Source organism: Hemitrygon akajei, chromosome 12 (assembly GCF_048418815.1).
Source record: "Hemitrygon akajei chromosome 12, sHemAka1.3, whole genome shotgun sequence".
Taxonomy (NCBI): Eukaryota; Metazoa; Chordata; class Chondrichthyes; order Myliobatiformes; family Dasyatidae; genus Hemitrygon; species Hemitrygon akajei.
This window is the reverse complement of record NC_133135.1, coordinates 45,747,154-45,774,450: the sequence shown is the minus strand read 5'-3', so window position 1 is coordinate 45,774,450 and position 27,297 is coordinate 45,747,154. Positions and strand designations below refer to the sequence as shown.

The 27,297-nt window shown below is 37.8% G+C and overlaps 1 protein-coding gene across 1 annotated transcript in view; it reads right to left on the bottom strand.

Annotated features, from left to right (window-relative positions):
* Positions 1-1,375: 1,375 nt before the first annotated feature.
* Positions 1,376-27,297, bottom strand: part of faf1 (Fas (TNFRSF6) associated factor 1) — a 329,838-nt gene continuing 303,916 nt past the window's right edge. Inside the window, exons 18-19 of the mRNA XM_073063028.1 lie at positions 24,896-25,111; positions 1,376-6,352 (exon numbers count right to left, since the gene is read on the bottom strand). Coding sequence (XP_072919129.1) covers positions 6,269-6,352; positions 24,896-25,111 — 300 coding nt within the window. The 3' untranslated portion in view covers positions 1,376-6,268. The remainder of the gene's footprint in view (positions 6,353-24,895; positions 25,112-27,297) is intronic.

Here is a 27,297-nt window from a genome sequence, read left to right as displayed (position 1 = left end):
GTCTGGTGGTCCTGGCTTGGATGCTCCCATAGCCTTCTCCCTGATGGGAGTGGGACAAATTGTCCATGAGCCAGGTGTGTAGGATCCTTTATGATGTTAGTGGCCCCTTTCTAGCACTTTTCTGTATATATGTCCTTGATGGCAGGTAGGCTGGTGCTGGTGATTTGTTGGACAGTTTTGACTACCCATTGTAGGCCCTTCCTGTGGTCACAGTGAAGATTCTGTGCCATGCAGTATTGCTGCATGTTAGAATGCTTTCCACTGCACACATGTACGATTTGAGTATAGATGTGTATAATCCAGCTCTTTTCAGTTCATCTCTCTTCAGAATTTATAGGTTTATGAATTTTAGTTACCTGAATATACACAAGAATACTGGCACAATATGACAAAACAATGAATGAGAATAGAAATCACAACTTTCAACAAGTACATAACTTGTCTGTATATGATAGAAGATTGATTAGAACTTTTTAATGAAACTTGAGGGCCAGGAGTTGTAGATATTTTCAACAGCATATTTTTGCTAAGTCGTATCAATGATTCACTCAAGTAGCTAATTATACTCCATAATAAAGTAATGTAGTACAGTATATTATTGCATTTCATGTAAACCCCAGTGCCGTGGTACCTATTCCTAATTTTGTCTTTTTTCTGTAGAGAGTAGCAGAGTTAATGCTATATGATCTCTGTATTTTCAACATAATGTACTTGCAGCACTTGTAGATTTTCACTCTTTAGATAATTGCATCTCAGTGACTGTTCAAATATTATAATCTGGAATTACTGCATTTTCATAAATTCATACCAGGAAAATCTTTTTATTTGTCAACAGGGGCCTAAACATGGTTGCAGGATTCACATTCATTCCTATGTGGTGTAGAGCCTTGAAAATGAGGAATTAACAATTTATATGATATATCTAATAAATGCCAAACTCTCTCTGGATAAAACTTAATTAAAAAGATAGTTAATTTAAAAGCAAATAAATTTCAGTACCACATCTGCCAATAAATATCGAAGTGATAACATGCATGTTAACTTTAGGCATTCAGACTTTTGGTTAGTGATGTAGCTGTCATGTTAACATTGTAGCAACAATGCCTGACTCGGCAGTTTCTTTATTCCCAACACACACATTTTATAGCTGCTTTGCTTAGAAGGAATTTTGATGATATGTATTCTTGTTCTCAAAAGGCATCATCTCTCTTTGTTTGTTATTAAACATAATGTGTCACCTACCAACCATTTTCCTTGATTGGTCTCCACATTCTTTCATGAGTTATTATTTTTCAGTGTTTGGTATCATCTGCAAACATTCCAATGAGGGAACCAGATTATACCTGGTAAATGTTATATTTACTTATACAACATATTGAAGGTTTGTAGCCATGACTCTTTGATATTTATTTCACAATTAAAGAGACAAAAAAACAGAACGAGCAGGCGATTTAGCCCTTTGTTCCTACTCCACCATTCACAGTAAGTTACAATCTTTAACTTGAATCCCACTTTTCTCCACTAACACCATATCCCTTGATTCCTTTAATATCCAAGTAATTTCTCCACTTCTGTCTTGAACGTACTCAGTAACTGAACCTTCACAACCTTCTTGGGTAGAGAATTCTGAAGGCCATCCAGATCAAGATCTTTCATCTTATTTCTGTGCTTAAATGGTTGACACCTTATTTTCAGGCAATGAGCCACCAAGAGAGACATCTTCCCTCTATCAAGTCCTGTAAGGATTTTCTGAGGTTTTCTAGAATTCTCCTCTCATTCTTCATAATCGATTAGAGTGCAGAGAGCTGATTCATAATAATGTTCATGGTTCTTTAGTTGAACAGTTACAAGAACATGGAGGCACAAGATTGCACATAAAGGAGTCTGGAGAAAATTAAAAAAAAACTGAAAGACCTCAGTAGGTTAAGCAGCAACTGTGGATTACAAGAGCCTGTCAACATTTCTGGGTAAGATCTTTTACCGATACTGCTCGACTTGCTGAGTACCCCTTGAAATTTGGTTTTTCAGTCAGATGTAAAGTTGCAAGAAAAAGTTTGTGAACCCTTTGCAATTACCTGTTTTTCTGCATTAATTGCTTATAATCCTCATCTAAGTCAAAATAATAGACAAACAAATCTACATATACTAGTAACACACTAACAATTGTAATTTTCATGTCTTTATTGAATACATTGTTTAATCATTTACAGTACAGGCTCGAAAAACTATGTGAACACTTATATTTAATAATTGGTAGAACCTCTTTTAGCAGCAAAAACCTCCACCAAACATTTCCTGTAGCTGCTGACCAGACTTGCACAACAGCAAGGAAGAATTTTAGAACATTCTTCTATACAAAACTGTTTCAATTCCATCAATATTTCTGGGATACCTTGCATCAACAGTCCTCTTCAGGTCATGCCACAGCATCACAATATGGTTAAGGTCTGGACTCTGATTTGGCCATTCCAAAACACAACTTTTCATCTTTTTAAACCATTCTGTTGATGATTTACTCCTGTGTTTCAGATCATTGTCTTATTGCATCATCCAACTTCTATCAAGCTTCAGGTGATGGACATTCTCCTGTAAGATATCATGATGCAACTTTGAATTCATTGTTCCCTTAATGATTGCAAGCCATTGAGGCCCTGAGGCAGCAAAGTAGCCCCAAACCATGATGCTCCTTCCTCCATGCTTCACAGTGGGATGAGGTTTTGGTGTTGATGTGCACTGCCCTTTCCCCTCCAAACATAGTAGTGTGCATTTCTGCCAAAAAGGTCAACTTTTGTCTCTTATGTGCACAGAACATTGTCCCAGAAGTGTTGTGGGACATCCAGGTGGTCTTTTGTAAACTTAAGACCCGTGGTTTCCTCCATGGTGTCCTTACATGAACACCATTCGTGCTCAGTGTTTTTTTTTCTTAAAGTGGACACATTAAACAGAGACTTGAGCAAGATCTGGAAGATTTCTGCAGGTCTTTTGCTGTAATCCTTGGGTTCTTTTTCACCTCCTTCAGCACTGCACGTTGTGCTCTTGGTGTGATGTTGCAAGAGTCCACTCCTAGGGAGAGTAGCAACAGTATTAATTACTGTGGACTGATGAACACTAAGGGCTTTAGAAATGCTTTTGCAACCTTTTCCAGCTTTATGCGTCACGACAATTCTTCTTCTAAGGTCCTCTGAAAGTTGTTTTGATCGAAGCACGGTGCACATTAACAGATCTTTCTTGAGAAGAGCAGACTCCGTCAGTAATGACTTTGTGTGCCTTTTTTTTTATAGGGCAGGGCACCTCTACAGCCCACACCTCCAATCTCATCTCGTTGATTGCAACACTGGACTTCAAGTAGCTTTTGTAGAAGGCATTACCCCAGAGGTTCACCTACTTCTTTGAGCCTTTTCTGTGATTGCTTAAATGGTGTACTCAGTAGTGAAGAGAAGTACAGTTGTTTGTGTGTTATTAGTTTAGGCAAATTGTGTTTGTTTATTAACGTGACATAGATGAAGATCAGACCAAATTTTATGAGTATTTAATGCAGAAAACGGGTTCACAACTTTCTTTGCATCTGTACCTGTCCAACTGCACTTAGTTTGAAAAGCTGGGCACCCCTTGCTATGTTGGGAACATGAACTGCTGTTCATCATCTTAACCCTTCCTTTGTCACTCTATGCTTGGATCCTTGATGTCCAAAATGAAGCACATGCCACGAAGCTCAGCACCGATATGTGAGGCACACAGCTCTACCCTGGCTGGCACAGTGAGTGAGGATTTGTTCCCCACCCCCACCCCCATCTCTCGTTAACAATCTAGGTTTCCACTATATCTGCAGGGAGGGTGGGACTTCACAGAGGATCTCTGGCACACAGGTTTCCAGTCTAGCAGCATGCAGCTACCAGCCAGGATTTTAATGAATGATAGTACAGACTCAAAGGGCCTAATGACCTACTCCCGCTCCATTTATTATGAGCTCAGCAGTGGGGAGGGTAGGAATTCGCAACGGGTACCTGCCACTGATGACTTCTTTTAGCATTGGTTTGATTGGTGCTCTCATTTCATACCAGTGTATAGGTCCTGTCTGCTTAACCTCTTCTTATATGACAAACCCAACATTGCAGAATCAATCTGCAGAACAGTCACTGCATCTCCACAACTACAATTATATCCCACACCTACCTGAAGGACATACCGGCACGCTTTGCAGATGGTATCTCACCAGTGCAAAAAGCTTCTATTTGTGGACAAAGTTCATTTGCAATTAAGACCAATAATCTGTTTGATTTCTTAAGTACTTGCTGTACCTACATCATCTTTCAGTGACTGGCGTACAAGGTCACCCCAGGTCCCCCTGAATACTAACACATTTTATATCCTCCATGTAAAAATGTCCTATTTTTATGTTTTTTCCATATTATGTTACATGTCATGCTGTTGTCTACTTTCTTAACCTGTCTATATCCCCGAAGCCTTCTGCATCCTTCTCACTGCCTAAAATCACATCCAATTTGCACCATCTTCAAATTTGGATGTATTATTTTTGACTTCAGTCATGTTAATGTATGCTGCATTCAGTCTGTCACATCTTCTAACATAAATTAAAACATTCTTAATTATGGGGAACACACAATGCTGGAGGAACTCAGCAAGACAGGCAGGAGTTGTGGCGGGGAATAAAGAGTTGATGTTTTTGGCTGAGAATTTCCATTGGGACTGGAAAGGAAGGAGGCAAAGGCCACAATAAAAATGTGGAAGGAGTACAGTACAAGCTAGCAGGTAATAAGTGAGGGGTAAAGTGGGTGGGTGAGGGAGAGAGGGATTGAAGAAGCTGGGAAGTGATCGGTGGAAAGGTAAAGAGCTGGAGGAGGAGGTGATGGGTAGGTGACCTGAAGAGGTGAGAGGGTAACCAAAATGGGGAAATGGAAAACGAGAAAGTATGGTGAGGAGGAAAAATTATTGGAAATTGATGAAATGGGTGCTCATGCTACCAGGTTGGAGGCTACTCAGATGGAATATAAGGTGTTGCTCCTGCAAGCTGAGTTTGGCCTCATCATTATAGTAAAGGAGGCTATGGCCAGATATGTCAGAATGTGAATGGGAAGTTGAATTGAAATGGATAGCCACTGGGAGATCTTGCCTTTTGTGTTGAACAGAGTGAAGATGTTCGACTAAGTAGTCCCTCATTCTTCTTCGGATCTTACCAATGTAGAGGAGGCTGCACCTGAAACAAGGTGACCTTGAATGACTCGCAGATGAAATATCCCCTCACTTGGAAGGACCATCTGGGGCCCTGAATTGTGATAGAAATTTCTTTATTGAAACTCTTTTGTCAGTGTATAGCTTGTAGAAGGAAACAAAAGCAATCAATCTTCCTCAGTGCTTTATGTCTTCTGAGAACACTATGCATTATGGGGAGGAATGGATAACCACTAAAGGCTACATGATCCATGAGGCATACAATGCAGGAAACCAAAAACACTGGCAAAAGGATAGATTAATCTCAGGATATGTTCAATTATAAAATTCTTGACTAGTCTTTCATCCATACCACTTTATTCCTGACCTTTTCTGATGGTAGTAATATAAACTCACAACTATTTAACTCTGTAACCACCTAAAAGGAAAGGACAGGCTCATTATAAAAGATGGCTACAAATGGAAAATTATATCCCACTTACATTTTACTAAAGTTGTAAACCAAATAAGAAAATTGTGCTGTATGAAAATCATACTTTCCAAATTACTGCATTAAATCTCAATGGTCAAGAATGACTCTATGCCTACCATGACATCATAAATTAGGCTTTAAGTAGAAATCCAGACATGGAATTGTGCACATTTATGAGCATTGTCTCAAGTATGTATTGAATTAAAACAAATACAGAATTTCAAATCATAGCACTTGTTCCAAAAACTGGTTGAATTACAGATTTTGTAGTTGAATGGGTACAGAGAAACCAATTCTAACTAATATATTTCACTTCACTTTTGAATAGTGCATTGATGAATAAACATAGGCCAGAATATTGTGAAGGTTGTAAGTCAGTGTTTGTCACAGATTGCTTTCCTCCTATATATCTTTGTAAACATCTACATTTCTTGTGAGGTTGGCAGCATACAGGCATTTTACAATGATGATGTTGATTTTGGGCTTTTAAAAGAGGCAGATAGTTGTGGCATGTAGCTGGACAAAACAAAAAGTGGATCTTGCAGCTTTCAGACTTATGCTGAGCTTTTATCAACTATCTCGGAAGCCAGAGTCCCATGGATGAATTCATTCCTTTGCTTCCAGGAAGAGAGTTTCCTGAGGATAGAGTTTCACCTCCAGCAATGTTTCAGTTGGGTCAAACTGAGATACCTATTAAAAAATAGAATAAGGATTACTTTCATATAAGATCATTTAACTGGCTTACTATTTCATTAGCACAAAGTTTATCTTTAAACAAGGTATGGGAACCTGACTGAATAATTTTGTTTTATTCATATGACTGACAGGACCTGTTTTTCCAGAGAATTAATCAAATCCCTCAAAATAAACACCTTTATTTTGTATAATTTGTCACCACAGGAATTATGTATTTGCAGATAGTTTCCTTCACTATTATACACATAAATTTACTCTTCTCTACTCATTTTTTCACTTCTGTTGTTAGAAAGTTATTCAGTCTTCTTCTAGTTATCTGTACATGGGCAATGTTCACTGGCACACAGCAACATGTCAGAATACAGACCTAACAAATCAACATCTTAATGCTGAAGACAAATTTGCTATTCTTCTACTTCCGCAGGAGAAGGAACAATATTGTAGTATACATGGGGACAGCATTGAAAACACAATAAATTACTCCTCCAATGTTTGTGGTATATTCCTTGCAGCTCAGTCAATTCCATAGTCTTCTCAGAGGAAAGACACCGTCTATTAATATTCAACCACCAAGTAACTAAATTTATGGCTAACAGACATCCAGTATGGAAAATCTCCAACAATATACTATACATGATTATATATTAAACCAAAAACCAATAAGATTTATTACATTTAATTTTAAGGATAGTAAAAACCTTCAGAATTAATTCTGAACACTGAAACATTACACTAGACAAGCACACACAACTGAAGCTATTTAAATACTGTTTGCTTCATAATGTTTAACAGCCATTTCCGGCATCTCCAAGCCTGAATGCTTGAAAGCAGTGATCAAAACAGTTCTGAATTGTCTTATTGATCATTTCTCGCCAACTATCAGTGACAGAAATCACTGCTTTTTGAGCACAAACACATGCAACTGACACATGGTTGAATAGACATATAAGTGCTCAAGACTGACAGTAGAAACTGTTCGGCATTAGTCAACTGCACCTGTTGAGTGGCATAGTGTACCAAATAAACAAAGGGAATTCCAAATATTTTCTTGGTGTGTTTTTATTCTTTAAGATTTGTCCCAAATAAATGGAAGTCCCAATTAACCAGTGGCCCAATTAACCAGAATCCACTGTATACAAGAATACACTTTCACACAGAGAAGTCTAAGGACTGCCAGGTTACTTGGTGCTATTTCATCCACTTTGGCCCATCTTGATTCTATCAGAAAATCTGCATATACATAGGAGAAGATCCTCCTGGAAATCGTTGCAGAAAATGAGAAAAAAGATCAGAGTTGTAGAAGAGAAAGCTGACAAAGCACATGAAAGAAAAAAAGTTTTGTTGGATGAAAATTCCTCATGTAACAGCAAAAATAAATTACAAATGCACACTCAAAGCTAAATAGGTTTTACCAAAGTTGTAAAAAATGCCAGTAAAGTAACAAATGAAAGTAACATTTAAACATTGATTCCTAACAACCTGAGCATAACGCCCTAACAGAAACCATTGTACAAGTGCATTCACCTGGTGAAAAGGTCATTCTGGTTTATTATAAGAAAAATTCCTGTAGTTTAGCACTCAAACAGGTGGGATGAGAAAACAATTCATATTTGTTTTACAGAATTAATTATCACTATTTTCTGGCACAGCATTATTCAGTTATTGGAATGTTGTTGTCCTACGTTCAAACATTTTACCTTTAAAGTCTGTATCTCTTCTAAACTTTTATGAAAATAGCCACATATCAAATTCATATTTTAATCATTTAATGTAAATAAAGATTAATGTGTTTACAAAAATAATATAGCAGTTTTTAAAATTAAAAATTTTGTAACAAAAGTGAAGCTTTCACTGGAAATAAAAACAAAATAAGATGTACCAATGGCTCAAATCAGATGTTATATACATTTCACTCTAAGCAGTCTCCAAGGTTCTGTTCTTGACAACTGTTTATAAGTCGGAAGTGAACAAAAACACCATGTGGGGAGAGGAACACAGGTGCTGGAAGGGCTGCCCTCTCTGAGTGAATGAATGAGTTTGCTAAGGCCTACCAGCTCTCCTCGACTCTGCCCCAGATTGCAGTTCTGGGGGGTGGGGTGAAAGTGGCAGTGTAGAAAATGAATGCAAATGTGCTCCAGTCCCAACCAGCTGAAAATTACTACACCCATGCACCAGCTGCCAAATCCATCTCCATGCACCCCACTGGTCTCCTAGGCATTGATGCTACAACCAAAGTGGAACAGGGTGCAGGAGTACTGAGTAAACCTCAGTTGCTATAAACTGAGGCTCCCCTAACCACTTGATTGGCCTTCTGTCAGCATTTATGATCAAAGGCCTTTCCAAAGGCTCCTAAATGTAATTTAAATACAACTTTGTTACAGACATTAAATTTACAAAATCAATTAGAAAACAAATCACTTCACTTCATTTTACCGAGTGAGCCAGCTGGTATAAAACTGAGGGATTGGTTATGACCGTTGCTTTTCTGAGGTGAGGAGATGGACAGTGCCCTGGACTAGAAAACACCCCAAAACACAATAGGAGCAGGGTATCTCCAAGATGAGAACTGATGCAGTAAGTTTATTAAACATATCAGCCATTTCTTTGCATCAATCTCCAGAGATATCATATTTACCACAGGCTCTTCTATTTATATACTCACAGAAACTTCCACTATTTCTTTTTATACTACCGGTACATGGAAATTTTCTTGACAATTCATTTTTATGTTGCCTATAAGATTCTTAGTCTTCTGCTGCTAGACCCCAAGATCCCAGTACTCATCTGGTTTACACCATTCTTCGACACTTTCTGTACCTTAACTTTTAATTTAAAATTACTGATTATCTCTTTCTCACAGACTCCATCTTTTTGACTGGGATAAACTCTTAAAGAGCACGTACACCAGCTGTTTGGATATGTGCCACTATTATTCTACTTATCTGTCTCTCAACTTGTTTACCTGTTCATCTTAAACAGCCCCACTCCCCCGCTACCAATATAACTCCCTGTATTTAAATTGAAAACACTGGTTATGAACCTATGGGTCATTTCCAAACTGCATTTGGAGTTCTAGCACACTATGGTTACTACCTCCTAGGGGACCTTTAACCACAAGCTCCCTTAATAATCTTTCTCATTACTTAAGGTGAAATCTAAAATAACCTGTTTCTGTGTGAGCTCCATAATATACAGCTCTAAAAAGCAATCCCTGAAGCATTCCACAAATAATTCTCCTGCATTACAAGGCAAGTTTTTTTTTAACCAGGGTGTGGTAGATGCCTAGTATAAGCCACAAGGGGAAGATAGAGAAGCAGACACAAGAGCAGTGTTTAAGGTAGGCACAGGAACAGACAAGGAACGAGAGAGATAGAACGCATGCAGGCAGATGGGATTAGTTTGGATTGACATCATGGTTATGGTGCTATGGACAGTGTGCATATGCTTCCTGCAATCCCGTCCTTGACCACACAGGGAGTAGAAACCTTGTACTTGTTAGACAGAATAAGGCTGAGGCTCATCTGGAAATATCCTCTGGATCCTCTGTCCTGCCTCTTCTGCAGTTACACCACTTTGTCCTTGAACATTCAACATTTTAAACAAAGAATAGAAATCTGCAGCACATTACAGGCCCTTCAGGCCCCAACTTTGTGCCAACCCTGTAACCTACTCTAGAAGCTGCCTAGAATTACCCTACTACATAGCTCTCTATTTTACTGAGCTCCATGTCCCTATCTAAAAGTCCCTTAAAAGACCCTGTTGCATCCGCCTCTACCATTGTCACCGGCAATGCATTCCATGCACCCACCACTGTGTGTGGAAAATCTTGCCCAACATCCCCTCTCTGTACTTACTTCCAAGCACCTTAAAACTATGTCCCCTTGTGTTAGCCATTTCAGCCCTGGGAAAAAGCCTCTGGCTAGCCACACAAACATAGCTAATCTTAGGGGTGTGACAATCCCCTGAAATGCCATGTCCAGGTAATTCTTCTTGACGTGTTGCAGAGTTTAAGCTTGAAATCCTGTTTATTGACCCTGAGCTGAAGTTCTTCAAGCAGCAAACCCATGCTGTAGAGATGGTCACTCTTTACCATAATGGTATCCACCAGTTCCCATATGTTTCAACTAGAACACTTCACTTGCCTAGTCCTCCTACCCCTCCCCTAGTTTTTTTTATTCTGGCATCTTCCCCATTCCTTTCCAGTCCTGAAGAAGGGTCTCTGCCCAAAATGTTGACTGCTAAATCATTTCCATTAGTGCTGCCTGGCCTGTTGAGTTTCACCAGTGTTTTGTGTATATTACTCTGGATTTCCAGCATCTGCAGGATCTCTTATGTTTATAACCTACCTAGCCATCTGTTCTAAGTAATAAGTTAAATTAAGGCGAGTTCATTTATACTAGTGTTTACCACTTCAGGAATAAAGACCTTGCTCACACAGAAAGTCAGAAGAATCTACAATATAGGCACAAAAAATGTCACACACGGGTGAGCATACTGAACTAGCAAGTTGGTCCATATGAAACTACTGACCAGCTGTTAGTATCATCCAGTTCATTGTTTAAAGAAAAATAATCTGACATACAGGATTCTTTTGATATTGTACTTAAAATTGTTAGGTGTTTTTGTGAATAGATCTTCTGAAACATTTACTTTCTGGACCTGTTAAACTTTGATTTAATTAACTTCCTCTCTTCATTTTTTTCATTCTGTAACATGTGTTATGTGCAGACATCATATTGGTATTCTATACAAGTGGCATTAAATATTGATGAATATAAATATCGAAAAAGCTTATATTTCATTTTATTAGTTGCTAGAATATGATAAAAAGTATGGCTTGTTTTTACTTGACCACAGCTAAGAGTATTTATGTAAATAAAATTAAGTTAAGCCAAATAAATGCATGAATCTACTAGACTTAGTACAGTTGTCATCAAAACCCTCACAAAAGAAGTCACATCTTGAAAAACAGTATGTGCCAAGTCATTTTTTTTTCCTGTTTAAGGGAGTGTTAGTTTGTAAATAAGGTATTTGACATTGTGGGATTCTGCAATGTGGTTAACTGAAGATTCTGCATGTATTTTGGGCATTTTCTTTTCTTCCCCCTTCTTATCCCCTGCCAAAAAGCTACGAATGCTAAAATAATTCAACTACTAAGGAAACCCATCTGACCATTTTGGAAAATGTAAGTATTCAAGAAGATTTATACTAGTGTGTTATAAAAATATTATTTAAAATAAGCATTTGACAAAAATACATTTTTAGCATCAAAGAATCTTAGCAACAATTAGAAAACACTTCTGTTCTGAGCTACTCATTTTGAAATGTCACAGTATCAAAGCTAATCCAATACACTCCAATCCTCCACTATGAATAATAAAAGTTGCCTACTTTGGAAAGATCCATCATAACCAGAGTTTAATCCTATTTAGTTAAGCCATGAAATATAAAATTATATTGTGCATTACTGTTCCATTACAGAAGCAGCACCTACATAACCTGGATGTCTCCCAGATATGACCTTTCAATAAAGAGTATGATTTTTCCTAATTAGTGACCATTCCCAATCATCAGCAAAGCGATGTAAGATTATTCAACAGTGTGAGCTATTCTTAATCAAAAACCTGATGCACAGTTTGTACATCATCAAGAATATCTGGAGCACTCAGAGAAAATGCAGAGTCAGAGGGACGGTGGGAATTGAACCCTGACTGGTAATTGCTGGTGCTGTAAAGCACAGCACTAACTACTATCTACTGTCATAAAAGCTAAATTTGAAAGGGGAACTATAAGAAACTATCCTAGACATCGAGGCAGCCTTTGACTGAGTGTGGTAATAAGGACCTTTGATAAAACCAGAAGTGTTTGGGAAAACTTAAACCTCATTGACTGCTTGATTTTAGCGAGATGAATTTCAGGCATGAGCATTTATTTATTTGTTAAGTAATATTCATGCCAAAGCATGAGTACTTCCAATTTAACCATTACCATTCCTGAGTCCCTCACCATAATTACCTGGGGGAAGGAGGGGAAGAGGCAGCACAGACGAATAGATGATCACGATTTACCAGAAACTTAACTGCAGCTAGTCACTCTACCTCTCAAACTCAGCAGTATGTGAAGCAAACTCCAAAGTGGTCTCAAGAAATTCTGCTGGTGAAATCCAAACTGATGTCAGTGACTTCAAGAGGAAATTGGTGGCTGTCTGTCCTGCCACAAAAAAAATCACTTCTGATTCCCCAAAACCTTGTCACCATCTACAAAGTCCAATCAGGAGTGTGATGACATATTCTCCATTTACCTGGAGAAGCGATATAGTAACAACATTCAAAAAACTAAACACAATCCAGCAGAAAATGGCTTATTTGATTGGCAGTATATGCAGTTCTTTACGCATTCACTTTGCAATACCCACAACTGTTTCGACTGCAAAATATATCGGAGTTAATCAAGAAGGCAGCTTGATAATACCTATGACAATTGCAACTTCTACTACATACAAGGACAGCAGAAGAATGGTGGATGTGTTGTTGGAAGTCAATAAATACTCACGACACTACTGTGGGGAGTTCCTCGGGGCAGCAATGACTCAACCATCATTTATGGCCTATTGCTTCATATTTGAACTTTAATTCTTCGCTAGAAGAGTGCATGCACTATGATGATATCTGCAACCTGAAGGTTTTTTCCTAAATCACACTCCATCCTAATCTGGGGATAGTTTGCAATTCCTTCATTGTTAACTGGTCCTAATCCTGGAATACACTGCTCGATAGCACTGTAGAAGTGCAGCAAACCAATTTGTCAGCTTACCAGCAACTCCTTAGAGATGGGAAATAAATGCTTGCCTTGCTTGGGATGCCACATCCCAAAAATGAATTGAGAAATATTGAGCAGACACTTACATAATTATTCAAGACTTAATTTATTACTTCCTGAGGTCATACCTGGAAGAGAGTCTAATTAAATATAAATCATATGAAAAGGGATTTTTGACTCACTGAGTCTACACACCATTAAATATCCATCCACAATAATCCAGTGAAATTGGAAGAATTTGTGGAGCCAGGATTGGTGATGTATTTCCTTGAGATGTTTGCTCTAAGCAGTTCAGGAGTCAGAATCATATAGGAGGGCAGAGATCAATGCTGCTTGACACTGATTGACACAGTTTAGTGCCAGGCCTGAGGTCATGATTTTCAAATATCCTTTCCCAGGTTAACCAAATATTGTACTAGTGCCTTGAAGATGGTGTTGAACTTTGTCAATGATATTTGCCTTTGTCAAGATGAGACTCCCAAGTTATAGGAAGCGGTCCATTGTCTGGGTTTTACTGTGAACCTTTATTGTCAAAGACTATGGGAGGCATTGTAGGCACAGATTACTAGAGGATCTAGGTCTTGAGGATGTTGAGTATTAGATCTATTTTCTCATGCTTGATTGAACAAGTGAATAATATAGGTTCTAGCTCAATTGCTGAGCATACACTAATGTAAGTACTGTTGCATTTAACAGCTGAATTGCTTAAGTTCCAGTGATCTTGGTTTCAAAACGTAACTGCCTAAATTGCCTTTAACTGTTAAGATGACCTCCACTGCCATTGGAAGCTTGATGGCGATGCAACATTGTGCTAAGAAAATTCAAGAAAAATGATACAGCCTAGGAAAAATTAGAAAGCAACTTAAATCATGTTTGATTGCTAACTTTTCTGCCATTTGTTCAAAGGTCATCAATCTGAAACAACATTTTGTTTATCTCTCTATAGATGCCGCCTAATTTGCTGAATATTCCCAGCAAATTTTCATTCTGGATTTCTACTATTTTTTTTATCTGTAATTTGACAAAACTATTGCAACTGTCTCTTCAGTAAGTGATCAAACTAGCAAACTGGTTAGGCACATTAGCTTAAGATGTCTACACAGTAGAAGGCATCTGATCATTAGGTGATAGCATTTTTAACTGTAACATAGCACTTCTGAGGCTATATTGTTTGATTTCACATCTATGCATATGGACTTGACTGCACAATCATTTTTAAAACATTTAATCCATGATGCAGAAAGAATCCATTCTAAATTAACTTGCTTTTGTCAGGCTGATGGTGTGCATCTTCTAAACTGCAAGTAATAAATGATGATTCTTTTCAAGTAAGTCGTGCTGATGTTTGAAGATGGTTGATGTTTAAATAAGACTCTTTTCCAAACATGTCCTCAGGTACTGAACCTTTTCATTTCCCTAGAGAGCTCTTGCAGGTAGTTAATTATCTCGTACTTTTCCTTAGTGAAGAAGATCTTACAGTTTCAACAAACCATATTTACAAATAGAGGCGTATGGAATGTCTCTGGAGAGGTAGCACCTCTGGTGAAGGGGCTTGTTGTGACCGTTCACTCAGCTTTGGTCACCACTGGACACTCAGCTCTCACCCGTGGCCCCAAATAGCTGTTTGCATGTCACAGCAGTGACACCCCGGTATTCCACTTCAACAGGAGAGCTAAATCAGGTATGTGTAGCTGTGCCTCGTACCCCAGTGAGACAGGGACATGACTGTCCTAGTATGCAAAGCCATCTCCGGCGGATTGGGCAGATGAGATCAATGACCAAGATAGCGATTCTTCAAAACTTTGTGAAATTCGAAAGGCACAGAAGTCATGGTCCTCCACTGCAACCAAGGAAGACCCCAGTTGTGATGGACCTAGTGCAATTGCTTCTCCAGTTTAAAAACCCTCTCACACAGGCTTCTTTGTGCAGTTCACGTTATCTAAAAGAAAAACTGTACAAATCTGTCATTGTTGGTATGATGGACAACCAATCAATCATTGACAAACAGTTCATTCCACTTACTATCAGTGGAGATGGGAAAGCGAAATGTATCGATAATCAATTTTAATCAGTGACTGATTTCAAATTAAATAAAACATTTGCTGTAGGTGAGCTATTAAGCTGGGAATTCTAATACAAAGTAGAAAATAGAATTGTGGTCAAATTAAGTAATTAATTTAAATTACAATAGGAATTTTGTGCATAATTTTATTCCAATTAATAAATATGATACCTTTAATTACTGTATGCATTAGGCACTTCAATGATTAATAATTATAATGTACAGGAAATCATGTTTATATTTTCTCATACAGAATCCATCTACTACTGTAAACTAATATAACACTGGAATTATTTGTGTATCTCAGCACATTCATGCATCAGAAAAGAGCACAATTTCCACTTTAACTCATGTCGGCTTTGTTTTGCAGGCTTGCATCTAATGAGATGGCACTTTTTAAATCCCTAAAGAAAACTCAAATGTGAAGACTAAGCGAAAATGGTAGCAAGCAGCCAGATGCATAGAGCTGCAGGTATATCTGGTAATAATAAAAAAAAACACAGAATGTTCCACTTAATAATATTCACTAGGTTGTAGCTGAACAAGTGAGTCAACATTCAAGGACAATGATCATATTCATTTTAACATAATATGTTGTAATTTTTGGTTTCAGGTTGTCAGTTAAATGCTAATAGTAGTAGCCTGAAATATTAAACTCACATTTATTTACCTGATAGCTTGTATGAGAACACACAAGTACGGTCATACATAGAGATCATGCCTCTTGTTGCCCTTCAAACATTGTATTCACTAAGGACAGCAGAGTTTGCAAATGTTTACACCATTATCCAATTAACAGACAATAACACTCTAGCATCTGTCAACAAACAAAGCTGTTGTTTTGCTTCGCTCCAAGGCATTTCTGTTCATCTGGCTTGTATGTGTGCTTAATTAACACACTGTACTAGTCTTTTGTAAATAACTTTCCATGATCTTATTTTATATAGGTCTCTATAATCTCCTTTGACTCTTTTGGCCATGGTGACCTTTTGTACTCTCCAGGATATCAGCAAATTAAATTACTATGCCATTCCTAAATAAGGAAGATGAAAAGCATTTTTAACAGATATATTTGGACAACATTTCATTTGTAAAGTTAAAATAACTGCAGGTGATGGTAGGAAATGTAGGGTGGTCAGGACAAAAAATGGATGTGACTAGTATTTTTGTAAAGCATAAATTTTGGAAGTAATCCACAGTAGAAGGAGGGAGAGAAAAATTTTAAAAATGCCTATCAACAACACAGAAGTTCCACTATAATGGAAAGCACTGATGCAACAGACACAATTTTCTTGATTTTTTTTTGGGCTCTACTTTATTACTTGGCAATTTAAAAAAAAATTATCTGACATTCGGTGTAAATATTTCCTGAACCAATTTAGATAAAGGCGGTGATCTTCTAAATTCGAAGTTTAAACTAGGGGGAAAGGAAAAAAACTAGGAGCAGCACAAACTGTTGTTACTCCGTTCACAGACAGGCGCAGTCCTTGATCTTCTGCTCAAAATCAGGCCGATCATCTCAGATCTGCCTGTCTTTATTCTCTTAAAAGGATGCAAGCTACAGGCTAAAATCCAATCTTCCTTTCCAATCCTGGACATCTGCACTGCACCAAAGGACTTCCCATGAATTCCAATATAGAATTGCATTAAATATATTTTCCAAAACTTTACTACAAAGATGGAGCAAGACCCATTATAATCTCAGAATGATGAGCAGGAATTCATTCACTTTAAAATTAACTGAACCAAATCAAATAATGTATTTACATTTTTATGGTATTTTAGTAGCTTTAATTTTATTTTTCATTATATTTTAACTTTTTACAAAATAGCATTTGTAGACATTTAGAAGCAGTAAGTATATTCATAAACGTAATGCATGATGACAGAATTAACAGTCTCTGAGTCTGACTGCAGGATCTCACCAGATGTCAATGTCATTTTGGGGGCAGAATTTGACATACTTGGAGAAGTCCTGAAGTAACTAACCAACTATGTGTCAGCCTTGGAGGAGAAGACTGTGGCTATTAGGTTATGGAAGATAACCAGTAAGCTCAGACAGGTTAGCTATCAACAAGTTTCCACCCATCAAATACATTTAAATTGACAGGATGCTTATCCAATTGCAAAATACTCAGTTTTGGGACCAAAATAAAAATGTCACGAAAATATATAATATGCATAATTTATTTTTGCCATTGATGTGATTAATCCTTCATTATATACGCTTCTAGGCAAGAAAGAAATTTCAAGAGGGAAGGAAAATATAAAAGTTAAGAGAATCTACACTATGTAATTATGAAACAATAGAGTGTACCACCAATAAAGTCAATCTCATTAAGTGAAATGTTACTTCTCAAAATTAACACATTAATTTTGAAAAATATACAATTATACTGTCGTAGCTGAGATAATCTTTCTAACAATAAAATTATTTAGTTTAATGCATGTTTTGAACATTTTAATTTACATTTATATATTTCATGATAGACTTACACGGTTTTAATAAATAGGCAACTAATAAACCCACAGACGTCAAATTATGGGATGGTGGGGTGTTGCATTCCTAGAAATTATCTACATCATGTTTTTCCATAACTCAAAGTCATGTGACCTGCATGTCTGAAAACAGAAGTTGTAGAAAATAAAATTTGTGTTTATTTATTGAATTTCTGTGCCACATAAATTCTGTGAAAGTGAATCTTACTCTGTACCTCAAATTTTTGGGTAGTGATTTGTGAACTCTGTTAGGGAGAACTTCCATTTCCCAAACAGATGTAACGAGTCTATATTAGAAATCTCATGAAATCAACGTTACATTATTTGCTTTATTTCCTTTGTATTTCAACTTAATCTAATTGCAATTTACAGTTTAGAACATAGAACAGCTTATGAACTGTTTACTTCAAAATGTCATCCATGTGTGTTATTTTGTTACAGAAAAAAACTGATCCATTTTGAGGAAACTGATGAGTTTTTCTTCAATTTAAAGTATCCTATAACAACTACAAAATAAACCCTGTTCTTAGGTAGACCTGTAAGCTAATGCAAAACAGATTTTGGATTGATTATAGAACACAATTTTAGTTGCCAAAGTGGCAAGTGTACAGGAATAGTAAAAAGTCAAGGGACTAAAAATCTACAGAGAATAATTTTCTTCACAATGTCACAAATACACTCACGGTATCTAAACTATTCTTAAAATAAGGGTGGGCTTTCTGAAATTAACAGATGGCTTACATCTGAAATCTACATGCAAATGTTTATCAACTCGTTAGTTGATAAATCTATAAGATAATACTTGGTAAAGGTATGAGGAATTATCCATATGCCAGCTTTGTATTTGATGTCCAAAGGCACTTTTTTGAAACTGGTCCAAAGAGAAGTGGTTTGGTGCCTAGTTAGCTTTCCCTGTAGGTAATCTTCCTGCCAGCTGCTAACATTAGCTGATTCTACAGGCAATCCAAGCAGGCTTTGCTTGAAAACAGATCAAATAAAACCTTCAGTTCATACTGAAGAGGCAGACAGCTGAGATTTTTTAGTAATTCAGCCAATAATATATTAAGAGTATATTATCTTTTAGCTAATAAAATGTTACAAAATCTTGAAATATATAATCTTTCAGAAATTCAATGTTATCATAAAACTAAATACCATGCAGAATTCTTCCCTTTACACATTTCTTCCCTGTATAAAAATCAGAAAGATTAGTAATAAAACAATGTTACAGACTTGCAACTGAGTTCAAGATCAAATGTAGAGAAAAATGTGCCAGTATTTTTCCAGTCAAAGGTTCAGCTGATGCTTCAGGTCAAGCCCTGAATCAAACTGGTGCACGGCCTCAATCGAAAATGTTGGCTGTTCCTCTACTATCACAGATGCTTGACCTACTGAGTTCTTCCAGCAGTGTATTTTCTGCACCAGATTCTAGCATCTCTTATGCCTCCAGTATTTTTTCAAGTCTGATAGTTTAGAATTTTGCTTCCAGTTAGAACTTTGTGCAGGACCCAGGAAGTAGATCACGCTATCTAATTAAATAGTTTACAAAAGAAATTGGTGGGAGTACTTACAGTAGGGTATAAAAATATATTGGAAATGAGCTGCAAGGGGGCAGGGGGGTCTACACTGCAAGGCTAGCCCCTTTTGATTTTTTTTCAGCACTTTGCAAAACTTCAGTGAAGAGTAATATTTGATGAGAACCTAGCAGGTTACGAATGCATGGAGTCAATTTTCTACTCCAAGATGATTTACAACAGTAAAACAGAAAACTTTGATTATTGGAACAAGCAAAATTCTATCCATATCTGTTCCATAACAGATATATTCTAACGTTTTCTGGTAAAAGCTGGAATGCCATAAATGCAAATGAAGAATACCGACTACGTTCATATGGCCATGCAACCAGGAATAGGTTAGTCTCACAGTGTGGGACCTACTGCCCTCCAATGCTCCCTTCAAATCTAGGAGCTATTGAGAAATCAGCTCAAAGTCATTCTTTTAAACACTGTACCTTTGATAAGGAATCTCCTGAGAATTAATTGCAACCACATTGGATAAAGGATCAAGCTTAGAACGCAATTCTGACTCCTGGCAATAAAAGTATTTATTGGGCCAAATTATTTTGCTTCTCCTGGACTGACATAGACAACAGAATCATGATCAGCAATGTGCCGCACTATTCCTAAATCTGTCAGGCTTGGGGTAGGATTGGGTCACTATACTTTTAACTAAAAATTCCTTACCTGGAGCTGAGAAGGAAATAGGTAATATATAACAAAATGTTTTGGTTATTGTTCAAGTGTTTTCAGTTAATATTAAAAATTAAATTTTGAGAAATTAGAATACAACATTTTATTTAAATATCTCTAAACATTATTTCTAAAATAACTAAAAAACCAGCCTCAAGATTTTGAAGGGAAACAAGCACTAAACCAACCTTGTCACCTGCCACATGGTGTTAGGATGTTCCAGAGGCAAGGCCTGAGCCATCATTGTTGTTGAAGCCCGACTACACCATATTACTCCTAAGTAGAGTGACTCAGCTCAATTTGGCCCTTCAGCCCAAGTAAGTGTATGGAGGCAGGGAACACAGGTGGTGAGCTGATTCCAGCCTTATTCAACCACTGTGCCCACAATGATGATGCTTTCTCCTAACCTGTATGTTAACAATGGTAATGCATGGAAACATTGCAACTTAGCTTCCCAATGCTTATGCTGGGGAATCCACTAACTCAAGGAGTTCTCCATTGCCTATAGCGCTATTAAGTTGTTTTGTGCCCTTGCATGCGTTTCTTTGCATTTTTTTATTTTTAAAATTAATTTTAAATTTTCAAAAAAATATTTTGAATGTCATAAACATTCAACAGTATTATGATTTTAGTGCTTTTACAGTAAGTTAGGCCAGCTGACAACATTTTTCAATAGCTGTGGACAGATTTTTTTTAAAAATTCACTTACGGGATGTGGCCATCGCCAGCTAAGCCAACATTTATTGCCCATCCCTAATTGCCCTTGAGAAGATGGTGATGTGCTGCCTTTCTGAACTGCTGCAGTCCCTGAGGTGTAAATACATCCATAGTGCTGTTAGGAAGGGAATTCCATGATTTTGACCCAATGAAAGAATGGTGATATGTTTCTAAGTCAGGATGGTGAGTTATTTGGAGGGGGAATTTCCAAGTGGTGGTGTTTCCAGGTATCTGTTGTTCTCGTCCTTCTAGATGATAGAGGTCATGGGTCTGGAAAGTGCTGCCTTAGGTGTTATTGCAGTGCATCTTGTAGACAGTACACACTGCTGCAACTGTTCGTCGCTGGTGGAGGGATTGGATGCTTGTGGAAGGGGTACCAATAAAGTGGTACCCTTGTACTGGATGGTGTAAAGCTTCTTGAGTGTTGATGGAGCTCCACTCATCTAGGCGAGTGGCAAGTATTCCATTATATTCCTGACCTGAGCCTTGCAGATGCTGGACAGGCTTTGGGGAGTCAGGAGGTGAGTTACACACCACAGGGTTCATTGCCTTTGACCTGCTCTGGTGGCCACGGTAGTTATATGGCTAAACCATTTCAGTTTTCTGTAAATGGTAATCCCCAGGATGTTGATAGTAGGGGATTCAGTGATGGTGATGCCACTGAATGTCAAGGGACGATGGTTAGAGCCTCTCTTGTTGGAAATGGTCATTGCCTGGCACTTGCATGGCTCAAATGTTACTGGCCTCTTGACAGTCCAAGCCTGGATACTGTCCAGGTCCTGCTGCATTTTGGTATGAACTACTTCACTATCTGAGGAATGTAGAACATTGTGTAGTCATCTGCGAACATACCCACTTCTGACCTTATGATGGAAGGAAGGTCATTGATGAAGCAGCTGAAGATAGTTGGTCCTAGTACACTTCCCTGAGGAACTCTTTCAATGATGTCCTGAGGATGAGATGATGGACCTCCAACCACTACAACCACCTTCCTTTGTGTCAGGTATGATTCCAACCAGCAGAGGGTTTTCCCCCTAATTCCCATTGACTCCATTTTAGCAACTTGATGCCATACTCGGTCAAATGCTGCCTTGATGTCGAGCTCTATCACTGTCACCTCACCTCTGGTATTTGGTCCATGTTTGGGCCAAGGAGGTGATGAGGTCAGGAGCTGAGTGGCCTTGACAGAACCCAAACTGGGCATCCGTAAGTAGGTTATTGCTGAGTAGGTGCTGTCTGATAGCATTGTTGATGACCCCTTCCATTACTTAGCCGATGATTGAGAGTAGGCTGATAGGGCAGTAATTGGGGTTGGATTTACCGTTTTTTGTGTACAGAAGACACCTGGGCAATTTTCCACATTGCTGGGTAGATGCCGGTGTTGTAGATGTACTGGAACAGCTTGGCTAGTGACAATTCTGGAGCACAATTCTTCAAGACTATTGCCGGCATTTTGTCTGGGTCCCTAGCCTTCGCAGTGCTTTCAGCCATTTCTTGATATCTTGGAGTGAATTGGATTGGCTGCAAACTGACATCTAGGATGCTGGGGACCTCTGGACGAGGCCGAGCTGGATCATCTGCTCGTCACTGAAGATTGTTGCAAATGCCTCAGTCTTATCTTTGCACAGGTGTGCTGGGTTCCTCTATCGTTGAGGATGTGGATCTTTATGGAGCCTTCTCCTCCAGTGAGTTGTTTGATTGCCAACAACTATTCACGGTTGTAGGTGGCAGGACTACAGAGCTTAGATCTGATCCATCCGCTGTGGGATCACTCAGGTCTGTCTACTACTTGCTGCTTATGGTGCTTGGCATGGAAGTAGTCCTATATTGTGGCTTCACCAGGGTGATGCCTCATATTGAGGTACGCCTGGTGTTGTTCTCAGCATGTCCTCCTGCACTCCTCATTGAACCAAGGTTGATCCCCTGGCTGGGTGGTAATGTTAGAGTGGGGGCTATACCGGGCCATGAGTTTACAGATTGTAGTTGAGTACAATTCTGCTGCTGCTGATGGCCCACAGCACCTCATAGATGCCCAGACTTAGGCTACTGGATCTGTTTGGAGTCTATCCCATTTAGCATGGTGGTCGTGCCACACAACCTGGTGGAGGGTTTCTTCAATGTGGAGACAGGATTTAGTCTCCATAAATACCGTGTGGTGGTCACTTCTACCAATGCTGTCATGGACAGATCCTCCTGGGCAGGCAGGTTGGTGAGATTGAGGTCAAGTGTGTTTTTCCCTCTTGTTGGTCCCCTCACCACCTGCTGTAGTCCCAGTCTAGTAGCTTTGTCCAGTAGGACCCAACCAGCTCGGTCTGTGGTGGTACTACTGAGCCACTCTGGGTGATAGACATTGAAGTCCCCCACCCAGAGTACATTCTGTGCCCTTGCTACTTTCAATGCCTTCTCCAAGTGCTGCTCAACATGGAGAAGTACTGATTCATCAGCTGAGGGAGGACGGTACATGGTAACGAGCAGGAGGTTTTCTTGCCTAAGTTTAATCTGGTGCCCTGAGACTTCATGGGGTCCAGAGTTGCCAGGGAAACTCCCTCTCTACTGTATACCACTGTGCCACCACCTCTGCTAGGTCTGTCCTGCCGGTGAGACAGTGCCTACCCAGGAATGATGATGATGGAGCCCAGAATGTTAACAGTAAGGTATGATTCTGTCAGTACAACTATGTCAGGCTGTTCCTTGACAGGTCTGTGAGACAGCTCTCTCAACTTTGGCACAGGTCCCCAGATGTTAGTTAGAAAGACTTGGTCAACAAGGTCGGCTTTGCCACTGTTATTTCCAGTGCCTAGGTTGATGCTGGGGGTTCATTCCTTATTATTTTCTTTTTAGCAGTTGGATACAACTGAATGGCTTACTAGGCTATTTCAGAGGGCATTTAAGAGTCAACCACATCACTGTGGGTTTGGAGTCACATATAGATCAGATCACATAGGACTCCTCCCCTAAAGGACATTAGTGAACCAGATAGTTTTTTTTTTACGACAAATGCCATGGTTTCATGGTCATCAGATATTTGTACTGAATTCACTATCTGCCATGGTGGAATTCAAACTCATGTCCCCAGCGTTTAACTGGGTCTCTGGATTACTGATTCAGCAGTGATTACCACTATGCCAAATCTCCCCATGGTGATAGAGGTGGCTTTGCCCAGGAAGCTAACAACAGTAAATATCGCTCCAGAAATAATGAATGCAGACCAAAATAAATGCACAGGAATAACTAAGGAGTTCATACGATTATGGACCTCACAGAACTGAAAACTTCTTCAAGCTCTCCTCTTAAACTGTGCTCAGAGATGCTTTGCACTTGTAAGGTGCTGAATGGATAACTGTAAACTATAAACCAAGCCACTTTAATGCAAGAATGAGGCTCCACAGATAATCTTCAAAGCATCATTGATGAATTTTTGTATTTGGAGTGACCTGTTTTCTTAACTGCTGTTCTGGTTTGCCTTTGGTCTCCATTACAGAGTTATCAAATGTGAGCATTCACAGCAAAAGTGTTACTCCATCCTTCTCTTCATACCATTTACTGTTGATCTACAAACTTTAGATAAGAATGCACAGGGAGAAGCAATTTTCATTTTCAGAATTAATAATTTTAAAGTGTTGTTTTGTATTTTTGAATCACTTTTTGAAAAAGAAACAAAAAGATTGTTTTATCTTATTTTTAAACCATTCTTCATTGTTTCAAGAGACCATTAGAATAATGCTAAGCCCCACTGCTCTTTTGCTCCTCAGATCTGTGAAAAGGGCTTTGCTGGTTATCAAAGCTTCCTGGGACATTTTGAATTGGGATTTCGAGAAGTACCATCAAAGATGCTCTTGTCAGTTCAAAAGCTACTAAAACACAAACACATAAAACTTACAAGATTGCAAAAAAAAACTAACATTTACCAATGCAAAATAATAAAAAATGCAAGTAAATTCAATTGATATGAACATTACCATTTACCTGATAATTATCCTTGCCTGTTACAACCATGAATGTGGTTCCCATACTATGAGTCCAATATCAGAACACAGTCAGAAAAAGGGTGGCAAAAAATGGCCATCAAGTTTAAGCTTTGAAAATTTCTGCAAAGCCCTGTTCATAATTCTACAATACTGGCTTTGATATTTCCATATTGTATATTAAGTTTAAGTTAAAGTAAAAGAAAAAACAATATGGTGCACTTACATCTCTTCTGGGGAAGGTGCTTAGCAGTTTATATTCATCTTTTGGGAAGCCTTTGGAAGCCACAAAATCAAAGACAACTTGCAGTTTGTTACTTGCTAAGAAACGTCGTTCAAAGAATTCCCCCCGTGGTGTTCTGATACGTAGCTTACTGACAAGTTCATTGCTCTCCTCTCTTGGCTCTGGAGGTAATGACTGCTCAAGGGACAATCGAATAGCCTGGATAAATAACAAGATATAGCAGAACTTTCTATGAGTAAGTTCTTTTTTTCTTTTCAAATCTTTTTATTATTATTATTATTATTCAAAGATAACACAGGTACATCGAAGTAACAACACTTACAATGCCTCAAAAAAAGAAATTATCTTAAAGATTGAAAATTTTTTGTAATAAACAAAACCCTACTAAGCAAGAAAAGTGAGAAAAAAAAGAACCCATTGAGGGTACAACCCCGGAGCCATGCGTCACACAGAGAGCTTCTAAAAATAAACATCAAACTGCCAGCAAGAAAGAAAGATATATATAAAAAAATTTACACTTAGATCGTGGAGGAAATCTATCAGTTAATTGAAATGATAACAATGAGCAAATGAGCCCCATCTCTTCTCAAAATCAAATAAAGGTTCAAAGGTTCGATTTCTAATTTTCTCCAAGCTAAGACACAGCATCACTTGAGAGAACCATTGTGACAAAGTAGGAGCTGATATATCCTTCAATTTCAACAAGATGGCCCTCCTAGCTATCAATGTAACAAATGCAATAACATGTTGGTCAGACACAGAAATACCATGGATATTTTGAGGAATTATTCCAAAAAGCACAGTCAATTCATTAGGTTGTAAGTTGATTCTGAGTGCTTTAGAAATTGTCGAAAAGACTGACTGCCAAAACTGTTTTAACATAGAACATGACCAGAACACATGTGTCAGTGTAGCTATCTCAGTTTTGCATCTATCACAATACTTGTCAACATTGGAAAATACTTTAGAAAGTCTCTCTGTCAAATGGTAACGATGTACAATTTTAAATTGAATCAGTGAATGACTAGCACAGATCGAAGAAGAGTTAACCAGCTTCAGAATCTGCGTCCAATCCTCCCATATAAAAGTCAAATTGAGTTCCTTCTCCCAATCCTGTTGAATCTTAAGTAAAGGATTCTTATCCCATTGTAATAATAAATTATAAATTCTTCCAAAAGAACCTTTCATTGAACGGTTCATATTCATAATAGTATCTAACAAGTCAGCCTCCAATATGTAAGGAAAATTACTTAAATATTTTTGTAAAAAATATCTAACTTGAAGGTATTGTAAAAAGTGTGAATATGAGAGAGAATATTTATCGACTAATTGTTCAAAAGACATCAATCTGCCTTCTTTAAATAAATCCAAAAAAGAATTAATACCTTTATTTTTCCAAAGTAAAAAAATTGGATCACTCCAAGAAGGTTTAAAAAAGTAATTATGATAAATTATACTACAAAGTTTAAATTTTTTAAGATTAAAAAAATTGCGGAACTGGAGCCAAATTTGTAAAGAGTGCTTAACCACAGGATATAGATTTAAATTAGCAACTTTAGCTAATTGTATAGGTAGAGCAACTCCTAATAACGAAGTTAAATAAAACTGTTTCACATCTCTCAGTTCCAGGTCTACCCAAATTGGTCAATCATTCCTATCACCCCAATATAACCAAAAGGTCATATATTGCAAATTAATAGCCCAATAATACATTCTTAGATTAAGCAAAGCGAGACCTCCATCCTTTTTCAACGTTTGTAAATGACAATTACTAATTCTTGGTTTTTTATTATCCCAAATAAAAGATAGAATAATAGAATCAATCCCATCAAAAAACTTCTTAGTCAAAAAAAAGGAATATTCTGAAATAAATATAAAAATGTTGATAAAATCATCATTTTAACTACATGAAAATGTAAGCGGGCTCCATCTACTAAATGAGTACTTCATAGAGTCCACTAATGGAGGAAAATTGGCTTTATAAAGATCCTTATATTTCTTAGTAATTATGACACCTAAATATCTAAAAGAATCCGTAACTTTAAAAGGAATATTATCATATATAGAGACAGATTCATTTAAAGGAAGTAATTCACTTTTACTAAAATTTATTTTATATCCTGAAAAATCTCCAAATTTGTCAAATAATTTTAGCAAAGCAGGAATAGATTCTTCGGGGTTAGATACATTTACTAATAAATCATCAGCGTAAAGAGAGATCTTGTGCATGGTCTCATTCACAAAAATCCCATGAATATTTTTGGCTTCATGAAGAGCAATAGCAAGGGGTTCTAATATTAAATTAAATAACAAAGGATTTAATGGACAACCTTGATAGCCAAAATAAAGGAGACCTACAGTTATTAGTGACAACATTAGCAATA